The following is a 19709-nucleotide window of genomic DNA, read 5'->3' as shown; positions in this document are numbered from 1 at the left end:
TTTTCTGCCTTGGCCTTACGTGAAAGCCAAAGCTGTCCTAAGGTTAATATTGGTGTAACATTCTGGATTGTACTTTACCCCAGGAGCCTGGAAACTAGCTGTATTATCGGGTGCTTCTGGTTTCAGCAAAATCCTCCTACTCCATTTTGAAGGTAATGTACATTCTCCGTATTTTGTAGGTGCTGTTAAAACTGTTCAGTTACTGCGTGAAGGTGAAAATAAATCGTCAGCAGCTGGTCAAGCCAGAGATGAACACTTTGAATGTCATGCTGGGAACTCTTAACTTGGTAAGGACAACCTGGACTTCCATAAGGTGTTTTCCGTGGACTCCCATGAATTTAAGCTACCTCTTGACTGTCATGCTGCCTTACGACAGCTACAAGAGATCTGGAATATTGCTGGACTGGCACTGCAAATTGTCTTTTAGGCATTCCTTAACTGTTCTGAGTGGAAGCGTGTGGGTCAGTTAAACCAGTTACTGTTGGCGTTGCAATGACTGCTGCTGTCTTCTCCAGGCTCTGGTGGCTGAGCAGGAAAGTAAGGACAGCGGAGGAGCAGCCGTGGCAGAACAAGTGCTTAGTATCATGGAGATCATACTGGACGAATCCAATGCAGAACCTTTGAGTGAGGACAAGGTGAGTGCCTGGGACTTGGTGCGTGAATGGAAATGTTAACTGGGATTCAAGGCTTGCAAATACCTTGTTCCAGTGATGCTGAGCTTCAGAAGCTGTAGAGGAGTGCTCAGTGGGAGTCTAACCCTTGTTACGCTTGCTGGCATGTCTTAGCAGGCCTTGGAGGTAGGGCAAGAGGAGTGCCCTGAACCAAAAGCACAGGAAGTCTTCTTTAGAATGATTCTTGCACGGTCGGGGGTGGGGGTTATTAGGCACTGCTTGGATCCCTTCCTTGCTGCTTTGGGCCACAGGCCAGTGAGAGACAAGAAGAGACAGCTCTGCCTTGTTTTTTTGAGTGTCTTCCTACGCGTTGAAAACATGATTGATTTTTCCAACTTAATGAGGATAAAAACTATATGTCAGCTAGGCTGAGAATGAGAAGAGTTTCTTGCTCATCTGTTGGTGTATAGGAATCTGGCGTCCTTTGGGTTGGATTTATTAGACCATTTTGACTGGAAAGTGCTTCAACAGTAGGTGGAAGAAGTCAGGTGTCAGCTAGAGGGATTGATACAGCCATTCCACAAGATGTTTGGGAATGAGGCTGGATTTTGTGCTTCATCAGGCTATCTTTAGCAGGCTCTAGAGCTCTAATCCTTCGAGGCTGGAGTATTCTACCAACTACTAGAGTGAGGGATTTCTAGAAGGTTGTAGATTTTTTTTTTTTTTTTTCCTGAACATGAATCGAGGTCTTCTTCCTTTGCAGGGTAACCTCCTCCTAACTGGTGACAAAGATCAGCTGGTAATGTTGCTTGATCAGATTAACAGCACTTTTGTCCGTTCCAATCTCAGCGTCTTGCAAGGCCTATTACGCATCATCCCTTACCTGTCCTTCGGGGAGATGGAGAAAATGCAGATTCTCGTTGATCGATTTAAGCCGTACTGTAACTTTGATAAGTATGTTGTCATATTTCAACTAAACGCACATGAAATTAGTTGTACGTACAAGTCTCTACCTTTATTTTTCTCATTGATGCTTACTTCAGTGAAATGCAAAGCTTCAGAGATCCCTGGTTGCATAAGCTTAATTTCCTATTTCACTTCTGAGGCATTATTTTAAAGAAATATTTGAGCGTGTAGCTCAAGAAATAGATCTTCAGAGCATATTCTGAGGTGACGAGGGCCTGAGTAGCTTTTCTGAGTCCCTGAGCTGAAGCATGTGTGTGCATTCAGCAGTAATGTAATGAGAACTGCAGGCAGAGATTTCTGGAGAGCCTCCAAGTTACCATTTCTTCTCTTCGTTCAGGTATGATGAGGAGCACAGCGGAGATGATAAAGTTTTCCTGGACTGCTTCTGTAAAATAGCAGCGGGAATAAAGAACAACAGCAACGGCCATCAGCTGAAAGACCTTATCCTTCAGAAGGGAATTACGCAGAATGCCCTTGACTACATGAAAAAGCACATTCCCAGTGCAAAGAAGTAAGAATCACTGCTTCATGTATGTGATAATCCTGAACATCCTTCTCTCGTTTTGTCACCATAACAATCTTCCCAGAAAACCATTAACAAGTCCACACTCCGAAGCATTGTACAGCTTGGTACAGCTGTGATGCAGAGGGACTGGTGAGAGTGCTACTATAGAGATGGGCTAAAAAGCCTGTAATTTTGCCGTTTGATAACCACCCAAGCAGATTTCTTCATATCATGATGCCTGTGTTTCCTGCCTGTTCCTTACCTATTGCACTGCAACAGAGCTTTTGCTGTTGATGGCCAGCTCATCAACATAAAACAAATCCCAAGGCTAAGAGCTGACACGATGGCTATTAGCGTGTGCAACATGGAAGTGGGAGTGTGAATGTCACTTCGTTAATTAATGGAGGAGGGACACAGGAGGAAGGGTGCTTGTCTTGCCTGCAGCCTGGGCTCTGCAAGCTGTGCTGCTGGCTGACCGCCAAGTGCCTTTTCAGAACGGGTGACTGCCCTTCAGCTGCTGCCTCTTGTTTTCTGTGCAGTTTGGATGCAGACATATGGAAGAAATTCTTATCTCGACCTGCGCTTCCTTTTATCCTGCGCCTGCTCCGTGGACTTGCCACACAGCACCCTGCTACGCAGGTAAGGACTGTCCTGAAAGCCAGGTGGGACACAGCTGGCTTGTGACGCTGCTTTTTGTGCCTGTACCTAAGAAGCTGTTTCTATAGTAGTGGATTCTACACTGGTTTTTGTTGGACTGGGAGAGAGGCACCATCTTCAGGTATCATCTGCTAGTCTGGAAAAGGCTGGAGGGCAGAGATTTTGACTTCAGTATCTTGTCATTCTGTGTGGTGTGAGGTTCACGCACCAGTGTGAAGAGAAGGTAATTTAGGGCTGTAAACTATATAGTATTGATAGGCTTCTCTGGGCCTGATTATTGTTTTAAGGATGCTCTTTATCCAACATCCACCTACGACCTATTATTAATGGCCAGTTTAGAGGCGAATTGCCCCAGTCTTGGATGCAGTTCTAGGGTCCAGAGTTCCTAATGTAGGAGCATCAAAGGAGGAAATAAGACACTTGGCAAAAAATTGTTGCAGATCAGTACTTCTGCTCAGCTGTCACGGGTGGGATTAGAGGGAACCGTTACTGTCACGCATACCCTTCTTCTGAAGAAAGTTATGTGTTTCAATCCCTATTAGGTGCTAATAGGTACAGACTCAATTACCAACCTGCACAAACTGGAGCAGGTGTCTAGTGACGAAGGGATTGGGACATTAGCGGAGAATCTTCTGGAGGCACTAAGGGAACATCCAGAGGTGAATAAGAAGATCGACGCTGCCCGGAAGGAGACACGTGCAGAGAAGAAGCGTATGGCCATGGCAATGAGACAGAAGGCGTTGGGCACTCTGGGGATGACGGTAATGTCTGTTTGCACTGACAGCAGACTAGTGATCTAATGGTCGTCTATTTCTGTCTGGCTAAAACTGCCACACAAGGAATTGTGTACAGTGATTTATTGACAAATATTGCAGAGCTCAGGCCCACGGTTTGCCTGGTGCTGCTGGGAGAGTAAATACGGTTGCCAATAGCAGGCTGGGAAATGGGTTGGGCATTCCTGTTGCAGTGGTGGGGATGCTGGTCTTCATCATTGTCTTTTGTAACCTGCTTGAGCTGTTCTCTCTTGCAGACGAATGAGAAGGGTCAGGTTGTGACCAAGACTGCGCTGCTTAAACAAATGGAGGAACTTATAGAAGAACCAGGCCTGACTTGCTGCATCTGCCGGGAAGGATACAAGTTTCAGGTAGGTTGAGATCCGTTTGCAGAGCCCTCTCACCAGCTGAGGGGGGCTCGGCGGTACCCGGCTGCACACCGCTTGGTGCGATGGCTCTGGGAGATTGGGGAAATCTCAGGTTTGGTTCTTGAGATTCCAGAGGTGGTTGGGAAGTGGAAGCGTGTTTCCAGTGAAAGCTGGAAAAGGATTTGAACAGTGTAGGTTTGAGGTGAAGACTGGGAGAGATGAAACCCAGTGCAGTGTCAAAATAGTACGAAGCATGAACGGTTGCAGAAGTGAATGATCTTTAACGCAGCCGTTGTGTCGTTGCAGCCGACGAAAGTCCTAGGTATTTATACGTTCACCAAACGCGTTGCGCTAGAGGAGTTTGAGAACAAGCCCCGCAAACAGCAGGGATACAGCACAGTCTCTCACTTCAACATCGTCCACTACGATTGTCACCTTGCGGCTGTAAGGTAAGGTCTGGTCACAGGCTGGGTAGTGGTGGTCAGTGGCGTTTTCCAAGGCAGTTTGTGAACATGGCACTTGGCCTTGTAGCTCAGGATGGGTTTGCTTACGAGTTGATCACTTTGCAGCCTGGAAACAGCCAGATCTGTTGTGATCTGTTGTAACATGCAAATAGAGGTCAGGCCTGGACATGGAAAAGCAAAGTCCACCATTTAAAGAAGTTGTGGAATTGTCAATTTTCTGATGGTCTCTTAGACAAAAACTTGCAGGCTTCTAACTTGCCTGGGTGTGGCTTGCTTTCTCGGCGCAGACTTGCTCGCGGACGTGAAGAATGGGAGAGCGCAGCCCTACAAAACGCCAACACAAAGTGTAACGGGCTCCTGCCGGTCTGGGGACCTCATGTGCCAGAGTCTGCTTTTGCTACTTGCTTAGCACGGTGAGTAGAAGTTGTTACTTCTCAAGCTGTTTTGCATCTGGGTAGGTGAGTCAGTACATTACCGCAGAGGCGTGCTAGTTTCAAACAGTGGAATCAAAGGTGATGGTAGCTAAATCTTAGAAACCTGAGCCATTTCACGTTTTACCATCAAGAGTACATCGCCTACAAAAGTGTAGGTGTCTGCTTCTTGGCTTCATGTAAATAAATAAATTCATTACCTCCTTCGCCCCCAGTTACTCCTGAAGATGCAGCTGTGTAGTAATAACGTTGATTTATTTGCAAGCCAGTGTCCCCCTGCTTTACTAAATTAAAGCTGGCTGACAGGAACGGATTCCCCTGTGTAATTTCCAAACCTCTGTTGGATGGTAGTGAGTTAGAGTAGCCTGACCCCTTACCTAGAGCAGGTGGAGACGGCTCGTCCTGTTACCAGTATTCTGGTCCACCTTGTGCTGTGTTTGTAGTCACGTTACAAACCGGGAGTGATAACATCTTCAATGCATTTTAGCCAGGGAGCTGTATTCCAAGCCCTTGACATGGGAAAATAGTATCGATGAGTGTCTATGTGTCTGCCAATGGAATTGGATTTGCCAGAGTAAGCCGAGAGCCTCCCCTTGGGGAGGTTAACCAAAGGCAGCAGTGACTGCAGTTTCGTATCCTGTTCATTCTTTAAAGCTTTTCTATGAAATGCTTGCTCAAATTCTGAGCTACGGTGTGGTAGAAGAAACTTTAAAAGTTTTTAAAGAGTTTTTAATAAATAATAAGCAACACTGCTGTTTTTCAGACACAACACATACCTCCAGGAGTGCACCGGGCAGCGGGAACCCACCTACCAGCTCAATGTCCATGACATTAAACTGCTGTTTCTCCGTTTTGCGATGGAGCAATCATTCAGCATAGATACTGGAGGAGGAGGAAGGGAGAGCAACATACACCTCATTCCGTACATAATCCACACGGTGCTCTACGTCCTCAACACGTCAGTACCTTTCTCTTAGCCGTAACCTCTGCCTTCTGCCCTTAGTCTCAGAAAGGTCTGCAATGGTTGCAATCCGGGCTTTGTTACATCTGAGTGTCAAGAAAGATGGGAAATCACACCAAAGTTATAGGGGGAACTAAATTACACATCTTAAGCAGACTGTTAGAGGTTTACATGGTTTGGAGTGAAGCGTTGCTGCCTGAACATGCAGGATAACAGAGAAACTACTGAATAAAAGCAATTGAGAATTAGCTTCTCTTTCCATTCTGGATGTAATTATTACCTCTGGAGTGAGCAGCAGGGTTATTAGATTAAAGAAACACTGCCAGCTTAATTTTCTCTGGAGCAGACAGAAGAGAGACACTAGGATGAAGTAATTGTTGTTAGTTGAAAACTTAAACGCAGTGTCATTTTATCCGATATTAAAATAACACAATCGGTTTTGTTTCCAGTTTTGGAGTGCTGGAATTCTTCTTTATTGTCCAGGTCAATCAGATTTTCCTGACATTTTTAAGAGTTTTGTATTATTATTTTATTTTTTTTACCCATAAACAGCAGCATAGGAACACTTCTGCTGAAGTTTTTCAGTAAGATCTTATTTATTCAGAGCATAATAAGTTAAGGGCGTGCTTTGGCTTGACTCTATGTCTAAATATACAAATCTATAGGCACCTAAATGCTTTGGAATGCACGAGCTGATTCTGATAATGCAGTACCCCATGCGAAAATGTAATGCCCATACGCCTTTTATTCGTGTAGTGAGATACTAGAAAGTAATACTAATTAGATGAGGGTATAAATGTTAAAATATAAGCCCCTTCAACCAAGGTCACTCCAAATGGAGTGCAATGAAATCTCTCACTTTCCCGCCTGGAACTAATCAACGTTTTGGCTCTTAATACAATTTGGCTATTGTTTTTAATAACTATCTCCAGATCCCTGTGCTATTGTTTTCTGAGTCCCTTGGGAAACAAATAAATGAAACTATTCATCTCCTTAGTCTGCTTACTGGCACCAGAGAGCCCAGAACCCGCTGTGCGGCTGTTGTATAAAAATGCATTATGTAGTTTCCAGACACTATTTTTTTTTCTAAAGACATGTCGATATTAAATGGAGAAAATAAAGAGCTACTAGTTGACTACCAGCTGCATCATGTAACAAATGAAAAAGTCACACAACACTTGATGCCAGACACAGCTTTATCTGCTAGGATGCTGCTTTATACCTTCCTGATAGGGGGAGTATATCTAACTTGGAAATTGAGGGACCTGCCTGGCTGGCAGCTTCTTCCTGATGAAGTAGAGCAATAGACTGTGATAAAGCGTGATGCCTCTTCGCAAAGTCTGCTGTAACGGTCAGCTCTGGGCTGTCAGCAGTCCTGAAGAGACTGGAGCTGGGGGGAAAGGAAAAAAAATTATATATATATATATATATATATATATATATATATATATAAGCTTACAGTAAATACACTGTCTCTGGTTTTGAAATTGGCCTGTATCTTCTCAGTGATTGCTTTTGCAGTAGATGAATAATATAAATTGATTCTAAGGTCTGGCTGTAGGAGCTGCAGTCATGTGCATGGTGTCAGATGGGAGATGGTACAAGCTGAACACATGAACTGGCTGGCCTGACCCTCTTTTATATCTTTAAAAAAAAAAAAAGGAAAAATAGCTCTACAGTAGTATTGTCTTCTGCTGGGGCAATGCCAACTGCCTTGGAAACCTCTCTGGTACCATACGCAGCTCCAAGGAGGAGTGAGTTTGCTAGCCACGTATGCTTCACTGGGAGCAAGTACTCAACCAGTGGATGAATTTGGGGAAAAACCTGACCATGCCAAGCTAGCACTGCTTCTCCCTGTGTAGGGGCTGCACGAATGCAGTACCTCAGAGCTCCTGGGAAGTGGGGACTTTTTCCAAGGGCCTGTGGCAAGAGGAAAAAGGGCAATGGCTTTAACCTGAAAGAGGGGAGACTGAGGTTGGATCTTGGGAAGAAACTGCTCCTGGTGAGGGCGGCGAGGCGCCGGCACAGGCTGCCCAGAGCAGCTGTGGGTGCCCCAGCCCTGGCAGTGCCCAAGCCAGGCTGGACGGGGCTGGGAGCAGCCAGGGCTGGGGGGAGGGGTCCCTGCCCACGGCAGGGGCTGCAGCTGGGTGCTCTGTGCGGTCCCTTCCCACCCAAACCGCTCTGTGGTTCTATGAAGTAGCAAATTAACGTGTGAGAGCTAGAGCAGCTGCTGAAGTTTTTCTTCTGTTTCAGAACTCGAGCAACTTCGAGGGAGGAGAAAAACCTCCAGAGCTTCATGGAGCACCCCAGAGAGAAGTGGGTGGAGAGTGCCTACGAGGTGGACGGGCCCCATTATTACACCGTGTTGGCGCTGCACATCTCGCCCCCCGAGAAGTGGAAAGCCATGCGAGTGGAGATCCTCAAGAGGCTCCTCGTCACCTCCCACGCGCGAGTGGTGTCCCCAGGGGGAGCCAGCAGGTTAGCCACCACCCTGGGGCTCCAGCTGCCACCTTACTCATGTTACTGTCACGTAGCCAGAGGCACTGGGCAGCTTGTGGGGAGCAAACATATTTCAGAGTAGCAGATATTAACCCTTCTGAGTAGCTCTGTACTCAGTGTTGCGGAGGTATGAGCAGGAGCATTCAATTCTGGATTTTTTTGGAGTGGCTCAATCAGATGATGACCGGAGATGATGCTTTTCCTAGGAGTATAGCTAAAAGTAGCAAAATGGTAAGATGTTTGTATTCCCCCCCCCATCTCAAGTGAAGCAGCGTGGTAACTTCTGTTGTGTGCTGTTCCAGAGCTGCAGCATGCTCTCTGCTTGCCTTACTAAAGAAGCTGTTTCTGTGCTCTTTTGATCAGTGCACCAGCTTCCTTAAATAGAAATATAGAAATAGAAATCAAATGCCATTGCTTTTAAAAAAGAAAAAAATCAATAGCAGCTGTCAAGCACTTGAAGTACAAGAATAAGTGGCTGTGCCTGCCTGACAAAAGCACATATTTCCAGAGAAGGAAGAGGAATTCCAGTTTTTGAAAAGATGATTTTAAATAGCTGTCATAATGAGGAAGAAATTCATTATTATTCTAAGTCGCCTTAAAGGGCATTCTTACTCTGATGACATTAATTATGTGTTTGATAAAGTCATTACATTGTAGTAACACACAACACAGCATGCATCAATGCTATTAGAGCCATCAAAAGTGAAAGAGCCCTTAAAGGGGCTCCTGTATTGATTTCTGTGCTGGTTTCTGCTGTTCAAGCTCAGCCTGTTTGGTGTTCGTGTCTCCTGTTTCCACCACCCTGCCTGAGTTCTGGGAAAGGGGGTTTAACAGTTACGGGAGATATTGTCATGGAGGTCTGTTTTCTCAGGCACGAGGGTGTGCAGCTTTTCACGTGGTCTGCCAAAAAGACTGGGAAAGCAAAGCCCCTGTGTGGCTTTGCTGGGGATGTTTGGTGATTTTATTTTTTTTTAAAGCCCTCAGTAGATGAACCTGTTTCTTTCCCAACTTATCTCTAAGCGTGTCTGTAAGAAAAGCATATTGGAACAGACATGGCAAGGAACTTCCAGCTAGACCATTCAATCTCTGGAATTTCAGGGGAAAACACTCAAGAAATAGTTCTCAGGAATTGTGTCAAGGTTTATTCAAGGGCTTTCTTTAATCCCTGCAGACTTAAGAGAGCACAAAGCCTTCCCCTGGTAATACCTCTCAGAAATAGAAATACAGCAATTCTTATTTCCGAGGTCTGTGCTTGTTTATTCCTGAGGAAAACCAGGAATGAGGGCGATGGACAGTGAAATGCCCTGCAGATAAGTACCAGCACCTTGAATTTGTCGGCTTAGGAAGCCAGTGTCTGTAACCTCAGAGTAATATCACTGCATACAAAAGATTAAAATTAGCATTCCACATTAGGTGCCGTACAAGGGCGTTATGTGGGAGCACCACCGTTCCAAGCACGTCGGGCTGGTGGGGACAGAAGGTTGGAGAGATGCAGGGACTCGCTGCTGCCTTTACCAGCGGAGATGGAGAGAAGTGGCTATGCGATCCAGCAGTGCATCTAAAAGCAGCTGAGGATCAACTCATGATCCTGCAGAGGGCTTGTAAATCTTACGAATGAAGATGCAGGCAATAGTCTACATTCCCTCGTACTTAAGCGAAGGCAACAAATACTGCCGGTGGTTAGGTGTTTTATCCAGCTGCTCGGCTGGATTAGTTGGTATAAGACAGATGTGAGGAGAATCTAGCCAAAAATGTCTTCTGTCTCTGCCAGGAGCTACAGCTATCACAGTTTGTCTGCAAGGCCAAAGTGAGAGGTGCTCAGCTCCTTCTGTGTTCTTGGAACACTTTCTGTTTAAAGCCAAAGATGAAATTACCAGAACTGATAGGAGTTCTGGGTTTGTTCTTATTTTTTATAAGCGTAATTTCCAAATTCCAAGGAACTGAATGAAGTGACCGATTACCTGCTCGCTATTACTGAACCAAGAATTCTGGCTAGAAAAATCCTACAGACACTTTTCAGTGTAGCTTTCATCTGGAGTTTGGGAGGAAGATATCCTTTTGATTTTTTTTTTTTTTTTCCCTTTGCTCCTGACTGCGACCTTTATAAAATATTCATGAGAGAAGCAAGGCTCCCGAAGTGTTAATGTCTAACTTTGGGCTGGCAGTCCATGTATAGCCGATGAGCATGAACCAGCTTACATTAATGAAAACGCGGCAGCTATTATGTGAAGTAGCTGTTCCAGAAGGTAGCTACCAGACTTAACCCACAAGGGCCTTTTAGTTTTCAATTAAAGGAGCAGACTCCAATTAGATCAAAACCATTCACATAAAAAGAAGCTCTGTCTTGCAGTATTTGGGAGTCTAGAATTAGCCTCGCTCTAAGTTGCTGTTCTTCCCATGGAAATTTAGTCACCTTTACTAATTGGTTTTCCTTTAAATAATTAAGCTGAGCTGCCCAAGCAGGCTGCCACCTACCAAGCTGTCTGTTTTAAGGGCAGACACATAAATGTAACCTTTTAGAATTTGAGCAGCAAAATGTTCGTTTCCCAAAAAAAAACAACCCACCCCAACTTGTGGCAGATTTCAGCTGGGCCCATGGTCAGACGATATGTACACTTTTGTCTTGCTGATGTGTGTCAGTGGCAGCTGAGCTAGTTCTAGATGCATAAAAAAGGGCTTTTTTTTTTTTTTTTTTTTCCCAAAGCTTTTAAGTGGCGAGCAGGAAGTGGCATGTGATGGAGGCAGATGCACCTCAGAAACGCATGCAAGAAAATTCCAAACCCATTAGAGTTGCTGGCAGGAGGTTCCGCCTTGCCAGAACCTGTTTGTGATTAATCCTGTAAACTTTGGGAGCTGTTAGCCCAGGACAGCTCTACACCTTTTACAGCATTCCTTCAGCCAGATGCTGAATTTCCAAAAGAAGTCCTTGCATGGCGATAGAATAACCGAGAAAATATTAAATCGAAATTCCTCCGTTTCTTCAAGGACAAGATATTTCCCTCAGAGTCTTTCAGGTGTGCATTTGTCAGAAGCAAAAATATGTTCTCAGTCATTGGTACGGGCTGTGTCTGAAACCTGGGTTTAGTTATTTCTTCAGGAATCTGCTGTACTCCAAGCAGCGAGCACAAAAATGGGGCCGTGGGTTGTTTTTTCCGACTTTGCTGTTGACTTCCTATATAGTTTTAGCGGTACCCTTCCCTCTGTGGTCGTTTTCTTCCAGTGGCATAAGGTTTTGCTGGCTAACCTGCTTTGGTTACACGAGGCGCAGCTGGGGAAGTGCCTTCCTAGCCACAGGAATTGTTGCAGAGAAATCGCGGGTGCCCAGTGTTTGTTTTGCATCCAAGAGCACACAGCAAAGCTTACTCCGAGCCATTCCCCGTGCGGATTATCGATAGGCTTTTGGGCCGTTTCAGCTTTCATGCTATTCATCAAATCGGTTACCGAAGCGTAGTAAAGTGATTAACTCAAAGATTGAATTCATTATCTTCCTAGACTGGCAGATAAGACAGTGAAGGAATATGCAACGTACCGCTCTGGTCTTCTCTTCTGGGCCCTAGTAGATCTCATTTACAACATGTTCAAGGTAAGAAAAAACATTGAAGTTCATCTATACCAGCTTTCTAACCGGAGCAACTGTATGCATTTGAAATAAAAGGCAGAGTCTGAAGCCCCTTTTTCCAAGATCCTTGTAAACATAAAACTTCACCTTGTCTGAACAGAAAGGCCGCAAGAGGCTGCCTGTGCTTATTATACCCCTTGCGATTTGGTATCTGAAGAATTGAGAGACTTTTCCACCTTGCAGCACTCCTCCCGTATTATGTATTTGCTTATTTTTTCTGTTTGCTGTTCGCTAAAGCAAGGGTGTTCAGAGCTGCACCAGGGAGACAGCTGGGTAAGGAAGGGGGGTTGGGGCATCCACCAGAAAGAAACTTGAGGCTTCCAAAGTGGGTTAAATAATTAGGATGAGAAAATGCCCGCGACCTTGTTTGCGTTCTGTACAAAAAGATTATAAAGCCACATACGGGGTAACTTTTCCTGTGCGGCTTGTTTACGAGAGGGAGGGGATGCAAGGTCAAAAGCCATGGGAGAAGGCATCAGGGTTTGCAGTTCTTCCTCCAAATAGTTATTTTTCAATTTGATTTGGTCCTGTTTTCCCCTCTTGTAGAAGGTGCCTACCAGTAACACAGAGGGAGGCTGGTCCTACTCTCTAGCTGAATTCATACGACACAATGACATGCCAATACACGAAGCTGCAGACAAGGCCCTGAAAACCTTCCAGGAGGAGTTCATGCCAGTTGAAACGTTTTCCGAGTTTTTGGATGTGGCTGGTAAGTGTGCACTTTCCCTTTTATAGGCTGTCTTATGCAACTCGTGACTGCCGCTTACTTGAGACAGCAGCATTCCTGACACTGCTGCAGCAGCTTGTTTGTACCAGGCAGTGAGAGGAGGAGACCTTGGCACTCCAGCTATTGCCTAAACTATTTCAAAAACAGTTGGGAGACACGCTTGAGCATCCCCAGACAGGAAAATTTCTCTCACCTGATCCTGCAGGTCCTCCCCCTGCTCTGCTAAACATACGTGCTTCCATCACAGCTTGAAGGTGATTTGGGGTATACGGGGTTTGAAGGCTGATGAACAGCTGTGATGGTGGGCTAGAGGCAGCACTTCAGTGCAGCGAGAGTTCCTGCCATAGGGGTTTTGGTATCCCCAGGAGTCGGGAGATGCTGAAAATAAACGTGCAAAGATGCTGCTGTTACTTCTGGCAGAAGTTAGTTGTGCCCCAGGCCAGGCTCTTGCTGTCCCAACGTATGGAGCTACCAGGATCCCTATAGGAGCTCTGTTGCACCAGAGCAAATGCCACATGTATTTCACGTACGCACTTTGGTCCCTTCCGCCTGTGCACCCAATAAGGGTTTATCTTTGTCTTGTCCATACTTAATAATGACAGCTGCAACGTTATTTTAACTTCCACGTGCCCTAGTCAAATCCCTGCTGTGGGCAGGAGAAATCGCTTTGTGGATCTAATTATTCTGTATTGTCTTCTTTTGTTTAAAGGACTCTTATCAGAAATCAATGATCCCGACAGCTTCCTCAAGGATCTGTTGAACTCCATCCCCTGAGCCGCCAGCACAGAGAAGCGTTGGGCAGAGACTACACTAGCTTGCCTTCCATCCCTTTGTGTTCCTCCTTGTGCAGTCTGTCCCTTCCCTGAGGAGTGCTGCAGTTTTTTGGTTTTGTTTTGTTTGGGCTTTTTTTTTTTTTTATTTTCTACAATTTTTCTTCTTGGAGTGATTTGGAATTTAGATTTGTTTTATCTTGTATTTCAGTGCTTCTATCTGTAAAGCCTTGTGTATTCAAGGTGATTGAAAGAACTTGTACAGAGAGGAATCCAAACCAGTAAATCTTAATGCTTTAGTGTGCACCTCTTTGAAGTTAAATAAATCGAACAAATGGGTAAGATGGGTTTGACTAGTACTTTAACCATGAAGTAGCTTAAATGCCAAGTTCTTTCTCATCTTTTCTTTCAGAGCTCCTTCTCTCAGGGCTCAGAGCTGCTGCTCTTTCCAGCCCGTAGTCTGGACAAGGAGACACAGGAAACAAAAGGCTCGTAGCGAGCAAGGAAGCAGACTGACACTGTCTTTACTGACTGTACATGCAGAGCAGGTTTCCCTTTGTGGGACGTGAGCTTTAGAGACTCGTGGACTGCCAGGACAGCGTTTCCTTCCACCCCTCCTTCACCTGGGTGAGGGCGGCTGTCCCCGCCGCAGTCCTCTCCCCTGGCACTTCGTGTTACCCCTCTGCAAGGCATGTTGCATATCACGGCGTCTTTCCGGACTTGACTCTCACCAAGGCTGTGTTCAAAGCAAGCGCGTGTGTTGTTGCCTCCGGTCACGTAGTACTGATGGCGACCTTGCCTCTTGGGGGGACGCTGCTCCCATCGAACTTACTTTCTCTCTCTGGTAAAATTTTCAGCTTCAGCAAACTGCATGGAAAATAGATGCTGCACACTTCTGGAGCCGGCCACTTGCTCTTTTGATAGCTTGCATTTTGGTGTGCATGCCCTGACCTGAAGCCAAGTACCTGCTTTGAATACAGCCTTGCCTTTTCTCACCCAGTTGTGCATGCTGGTAACTTACCTTTACCACCAGTTCTGCTGTCCTGTAACCCAGCTGACACGTGGTTAAGCTGGAATCTAATAAAGCTTTCCCTGTCTTTCTTGTCTCTGTTTGAACTTGAATTTCCTCAATCCTAACACAGTCCCATCCCATAAATAATAATTATTTTAGAGGCTGAATAACTCGGCAACCTATTTGATGCCTTTTGTTAGTGTTAAGCACACGTTATGATTTGGCAATTAGCAAATGGGTGAAGGCGCAGTGTTTTTCTTCTCACCTCCACAGGTGCTTATGTCATTCCTGGCAGTCAGATTTGCTTCTGGGGAGGAGTGCTGAATAGCTAAGCCACCTTGAGAGGTTTGGGTTAGTGTCTTGCAAGGGACTCGAGGACATGTCAGTGGGTTACTTTGTCAGTCAGGTAAATCTGTCGTGCCTTGTGAAGGCATGGGAGTGAGGCTAGTGCGTGGAGTTTGTTCTTCTTTAGTGCAGTGATATTACACTTCACCTGCCTTTTAACCACATAAAAGAGAAAAAAACACCTAGTTTTGAAAGCACTGTAAAGTCAAACCTAACAGGCTTCTCTCCCAATAAGCAGCTGCAATATAGCTGTGGGTCGATGCGCAAGCTTTGCTTGCCAGAAGCGGTGTACAGTAGCTTGAACAACACTAAACCCCCTTTTTGACTAAATGAAGTCTCAGATCAGTGTGATTCCTGAAAGCAGCAGTGAACAGGTAACAAGAAACCAGGTTTTTATGACTGGGGTTCTAAAGGTTCTTGCCATGCAGAGGTGCAAGTCTGAGCCCCCACCACATTTTGACTTTGTCATTTGTGTAAGATTTGACTGGTTCGACTCTGGACAGGAGCTGTTGATGTGGTTTGGAAGGCTGGGGAGGAATACCGGGCTGCCATGTTGACTTACTCATTCTCTTTCCATAGAAAAATAGGACTTTTCCCCTCCTGCAGCCGCAGCCTCAGCGTGCCAGGCAGTCCCTCAGCTTTTGCTTCACAGCAGTTGCCTCACTGGTGCGAAAGATGTTACAAATACCTTGCGCAGTACCTTTCTTCAGCTTACCTAACAAGGTAACTTCAGCGTAGCGCCAGTTTTTGCTGATGCAGATCGTGGTATAGCTCCATTTATGCTGGCACAGGTCTTTTGTGAAAACAGTTTCTGCTGTTGCAGGAACTGGTAAAGTTTATACCAGCAAAATAATTCTTTTTCTACCCCGTGCAGTTGGGTCAGCAGAGCCTTAACACTTACCAGGAGCAGAATGTGTTCAGCGATGTTCTTAGAGCTGCAAGGAAGTAGGATCTTAAAGGGAGGTGTCCTGTGTCCTCACCAGTATAAGTCCAGTTGCAATAAACTCCTTGGAGCTATTCTAGATGGTTTTGCAAAGGCCCAGAGCTGGATTTTGGAAAATAAAGGCGGCGTATGGAGTGCCTCCCTGCCCAGAGGACAAGAGGGCTGTGAATTACAGGGAAGCCCGATTTGAAAAGAAGGTGCAGACAGCATGATAGCGCTTCTGCAGAGCAGAATAGCTTGGGAGGGACTAAAGACTTAACAATAACAACCCCAGAAGACCTAGAGAGGGACAAGAACAAAAGAAAAGTGTTTTGGAAAGTTTCAGCTGACGCAGGCCACACACAGCGGCTCAAACATTCTCAGTACTGCACAAAGGCAACGCACTCCAGGCTGCAAAATCCCCCATGGGCTGGGGAAGTCAGCAAAGACTTTCGGGGGGAGTGCATTACTGAAATTAGAATTAAGGAAGAGGAGCAAAACTGAAGGCAAATGGTTCAAAACGGGTAAAGTGACTCAAACTGATGAACCAGACCACTAGCTGAACAACACCCTTCTCCAAAAAAAATAGTTTATTTGCAAAAGACATTTTCCGAGGGGGAAAAAAAATCCTTTGTGACGGCTGAGGGCCAGTGTGACTTCTGCGTTTGCTTTGAAGCTGACTTCATGGGCGAGAGCTTCCCCGAGATGCTCTGACATCCTCGTGATGGCTCTGACGCTGGGTCAGACTGGTGATGGGGTATGAACTGGTCTTGGGAATGACACCTCCCAGGAAGAGCAAGGTGCCCTGCCCTGCCCTGGGCATCAGCTTCAGCAGGGACAGGACGGGCTCTCGCTCCTGCTGTGGGTGAAAAAGCCTCCGTGAGCCTGAGTTCATTGTTTGCTGCTTCTGCAATCACAAACCTGTTGGGCAGGTGGTCCCCCAGCAAATCTGCCTGGCTCCTGGGCTTGTTCCTAGAAGTGGGAAGCCCTTGAGCGCTGCCCTTGTATTTCGTGATGGTTTCCTTGGTCCTGCTGCCTCTTCCCTTCGTAATTCCTTTTTTCAAGCCAGGCAAATGCCCTTCTGGAAGCTTGGCACGGCTGGGTGCTCTTTCCAACAGCTGTCCTGCCAGGATGGGAAGCCTTCCTCCTGCTCCCAGTGCTTCTGACTGGCTCTCCAGCCAGGTCTCTCCTGTGTTTTGTCTCTTACTGCAATTGCCTGGAAGTATTTTGAAACAAGCGGTGAATTAGAGCTGCTGAGTATAAACATACTGTGAGCTGCAGCATTTCGATGCCATAAGATTCCCTGGACTTTTGCCGATGTAGGAAAAGTGATCTATCTTCCTGGGCAAGTGTCCGCGGGGCTTGTTTCTCAGGCAAGGGAAGGACATGTAGATCACGTGTGTTCAACAAAACCGTGGTGAAGCCTCGACGGTTACGTGGGTACATCTCAGGGTTGCAGTCTCTAAGGCAGGAATTGGGAGCAAGAAGCTTCTTTTCCCTTTGCCCAAAGTTTTTAGGAGCCTTGCTACACGTGAGCACGCACCGTACCGAAGGCTACGTCAGTGTTAACTAGCAAAAAACCCTTTCAAGCAAAACCATTACCAGTTTCTGCCAAGGCAATGCCAAGAGGTTGCTCAAGGAGCCTACAGCAGATGCGCCGCCGACTGAGCTACGTGAGAACAGCTCCTACAGCGGGGCTCGCACTTACCCTGGCACAAAGGTTTGCATCGTGTGTCCGCTGAAACAGGGTTCGATGTCTTTTATTTTACCAAAACTGCTGGCTCTGGGAAGCACAGAGGCTTTTCCTCGTGCTGGGCAGCTAATTCCCAGGGAAAGACCCCCAGTTTGTTCATCTGAAGAGCACAGCATCGAGCTGGACCGTCTCTCCTGCTGCAGCATCGTTAGGTGGATTGTCAGCCCTGCCTCATCAGCTCGTGATTCTGCACACCTCATCTTCTCCCGTCTCGCTCTTGGCATCGCCGGCTGCTGCGTGGACACTGCACCGGCACCGTTCCTCACCTGCATGAGGCTGTATCGCCCTCCGTGCTTACTTTGGCTGTTGAGCACCTTTTCAACCAGGAAAATCACACCAGGCTCCACCAGCCCAGCCCTTTCTCCCTTCGTTGCGGGAACAACCACTTTTGCCGTGCTGTGAGCACAACGCTTGCAGCACCTGCTATGCAAACAGCGGGCACTGTCACGCCGGCTTTGCCATCTGCCTGTGACGATAAAGCAAATTGCAAAATTCCCTCCCTGCTTCAGCCTTGCTTTTGGGGCCAGCCCTGCTTGTAGGTTGGGGCTTATTCCTCACTGATTTATGCCCCATTGAGGATCAGACATCCTCCAGGCAGGTAAGTGACATAAATGAGTACCAGAAGCACCAGGTTCCCAAGTTGTTTTTAAATCCACAAGTGAAAGCAGGCAAGGTTTTAGCTGCTCTGGAGAACGGCCACGCTGCCAGCCCGAGGAGCAGCTCTCCTGGTGCATCTCAGGAGCCCTCCCCTGGTCCCTGCAAGCTTAATTAGAAGCCACCCCCTGGGTCACATAAGAAAATCAAGGTTGACTTGGACTCGTTTGCTGCGCATTGCTGGGGCGCAGCCTGGCCGTGTTCATCACCCCGAGCAGGGATGATTCACAACTCGTGCACAGAATCGAGGGCCCGGGGAAAAACAAGCTGTGCAGCTGGGAAGGACAGCTCAAAGAGACGTTTGGGCGAGTTTAGCACAAAATCGCTTTAGGGATGCCCCCCACTCCGTACACAAAGTTGCTGGGAGAAGCCAGCAGCAGCTGCCCAAACCTCCAGGAGTAGTTACTCCCTTGCTGGTTTCCAAGAGGGGAAAAAAAGTAATGATTAAAGCCCAACTTGCAGATTTTTTTGGCAGGATTGATCACGCTTGTTCACATTGACTGCTCAGCTCGGGGAGGAACCACTGTCACCAAAATCTCGGAATGAAGAACTTATCAATACCAATGTGATGTAGATAAGCAGACACTTCATTGACGGCCGGGTGCGTGAGCGAGTCCTCTCACGATCAACGCACACCAAGTTTCAAAATCATACACCTCATATAGAACTTATTCATGCATATTCATTAAGTATCCATGCATAATCATAATATTTCCCAAAAATCGTTAACATACTCTCCTCCCATATCCCATTCTGCGCAGTAAAGCTTAGAAAGGTCCAGAAATGGGTCTGGGGTACGATTTGGGTAGGTGGTGTATGGTGGTCACAATCTCCCCCTGCCAGAATTACCTTTTACTAAAGTTCACGGTTTCCTGGCAGGTAACTATGAGTTGTTCCAGTCGACTCTCCCCAGTTCCCATTAATTCCATATTCTGACATTTCAATACACTTTCTACATACGGAAGACTAGTCAAATACAAAGAGATCTGTAAAATCCCAAATTTGTTACCTAAGTTTTAAACAATGATTCTAGCCCATTCTTCTGGCCTTGATACAGGGCTGCACAAAGGATTTCATAGCAGCTTTTGCTGTGCAACTACAAGTTTCATTAAAATATATTTCTTATTCCAAATGATTTTATAAAATCAAATAAAGTCAATTAATTCTAACTTATTAGCAGATCTGTAACACCACCAGCTCCATCCCTGTTATGCAAACCCTGGAGAGGGGCAGAGATCACTGTCCCCTTCCCAAAGGGGAACGTGCTGGTAGGAAGAGGTGCTTTTCGGTTAAAATTAAAAACAAAACAGTACATGTGACATGTTGAGGGGAAGCCCTTGCACTGCACTTGAACACTGAGACCCGAGGCAGATTAGGGCCCCCCCGGGCATCGCTCCCCGAAAGGCAGCTTCCCCGGAGACCGGCATGGGGAACGTGGCTTTCAGCCCGCTGAGGTGTGTAAAGAGGTTTGGCCGCTGCCTCTTGCGAGGTTTTATTTTCATGGTGCTTATTAAGCCATTATTAGAGCAGGATAATCTCGTGCCCAGTGCTATTCCCTGTACCCAGGCTCTGTTGCTACAGGTCCCACATTTGAAGTGGGAGTTATAAGCTCTCTCCAAACCTCTCCTGCCCCACAATTATTTTTCCCTTCGGCCATTACCACAGACCTGGG

At 46.4% G+C, this 19709-nt stretch overlaps 1 protein-coding gene across 5 annotated transcripts in view; it reads left to right on the top strand.

The window, feature by feature from the left end:
- UBR4 (ubiquitin protein ligase E3 component n-recognin 4) overlaps positions 1-14450 on the top strand; it is a 79261-nt gene extending 64811 nt beyond the window's left edge. For all 5 annotated transcript variants that reach the window (XM_037380589.1, XM_037380593.1, XM_037380592.1 and 2 more), the window contains 14 exons: positions 180-287; positions 516-635; positions 1375-1565; positions 1915-2088; positions 2622-2721; positions 3282-3500; positions 3770-3883; positions 4187-4329; positions 4632-4757; positions 5539-5733; positions 7990-8214; positions 11728-11818; positions 12401-12563; positions 13291-14450. In XM_037380589.1, the coding sequence (XP_037236486.1) occupies positions 180-287; positions 516-635; positions 1375-1565; positions 1915-2088; positions 2622-2721; positions 3282-3500; positions 3770-3883; positions 4187-4329; positions 4632-4757; positions 5539-5733; positions 7990-8214; positions 11728-11818; positions 12401-12563; positions 13291-13355 (2034 nt within the window). In that variant the 3' untranslated portion in view covers positions 13356-14450. The remainder of the gene's footprint in view (positions 1-179; positions 288-515; positions 636-1374; positions 1566-1914; positions 2089-2621; positions 2722-3281; positions 3501-3769; positions 3884-4186; positions 4330-4631; positions 4758-5538; positions 5734-7989; positions 8215-11727; positions 11819-12400; positions 12564-13290) is intronic.
- The last annotated feature ends 5259 nt before the right edge of the window (positions 14451-19709 follow it).

This window comes from Falco rusticolus, chromosome 3 (assembly GCF_015220075.1).
Source record: "Falco rusticolus isolate bFalRus1 chromosome 3, bFalRus1.pri, whole genome shotgun sequence".
Classification (NCBI taxonomy): domain Eukaryota; kingdom Metazoa; phylum Chordata; class Aves; order Falconiformes; family Falconidae; genus Falco; species Falco rusticolus.
Note: the sequence above shows the minus strand (reverse complement) of the source record. Positions and strands in the feature narration are given on the sequence as shown.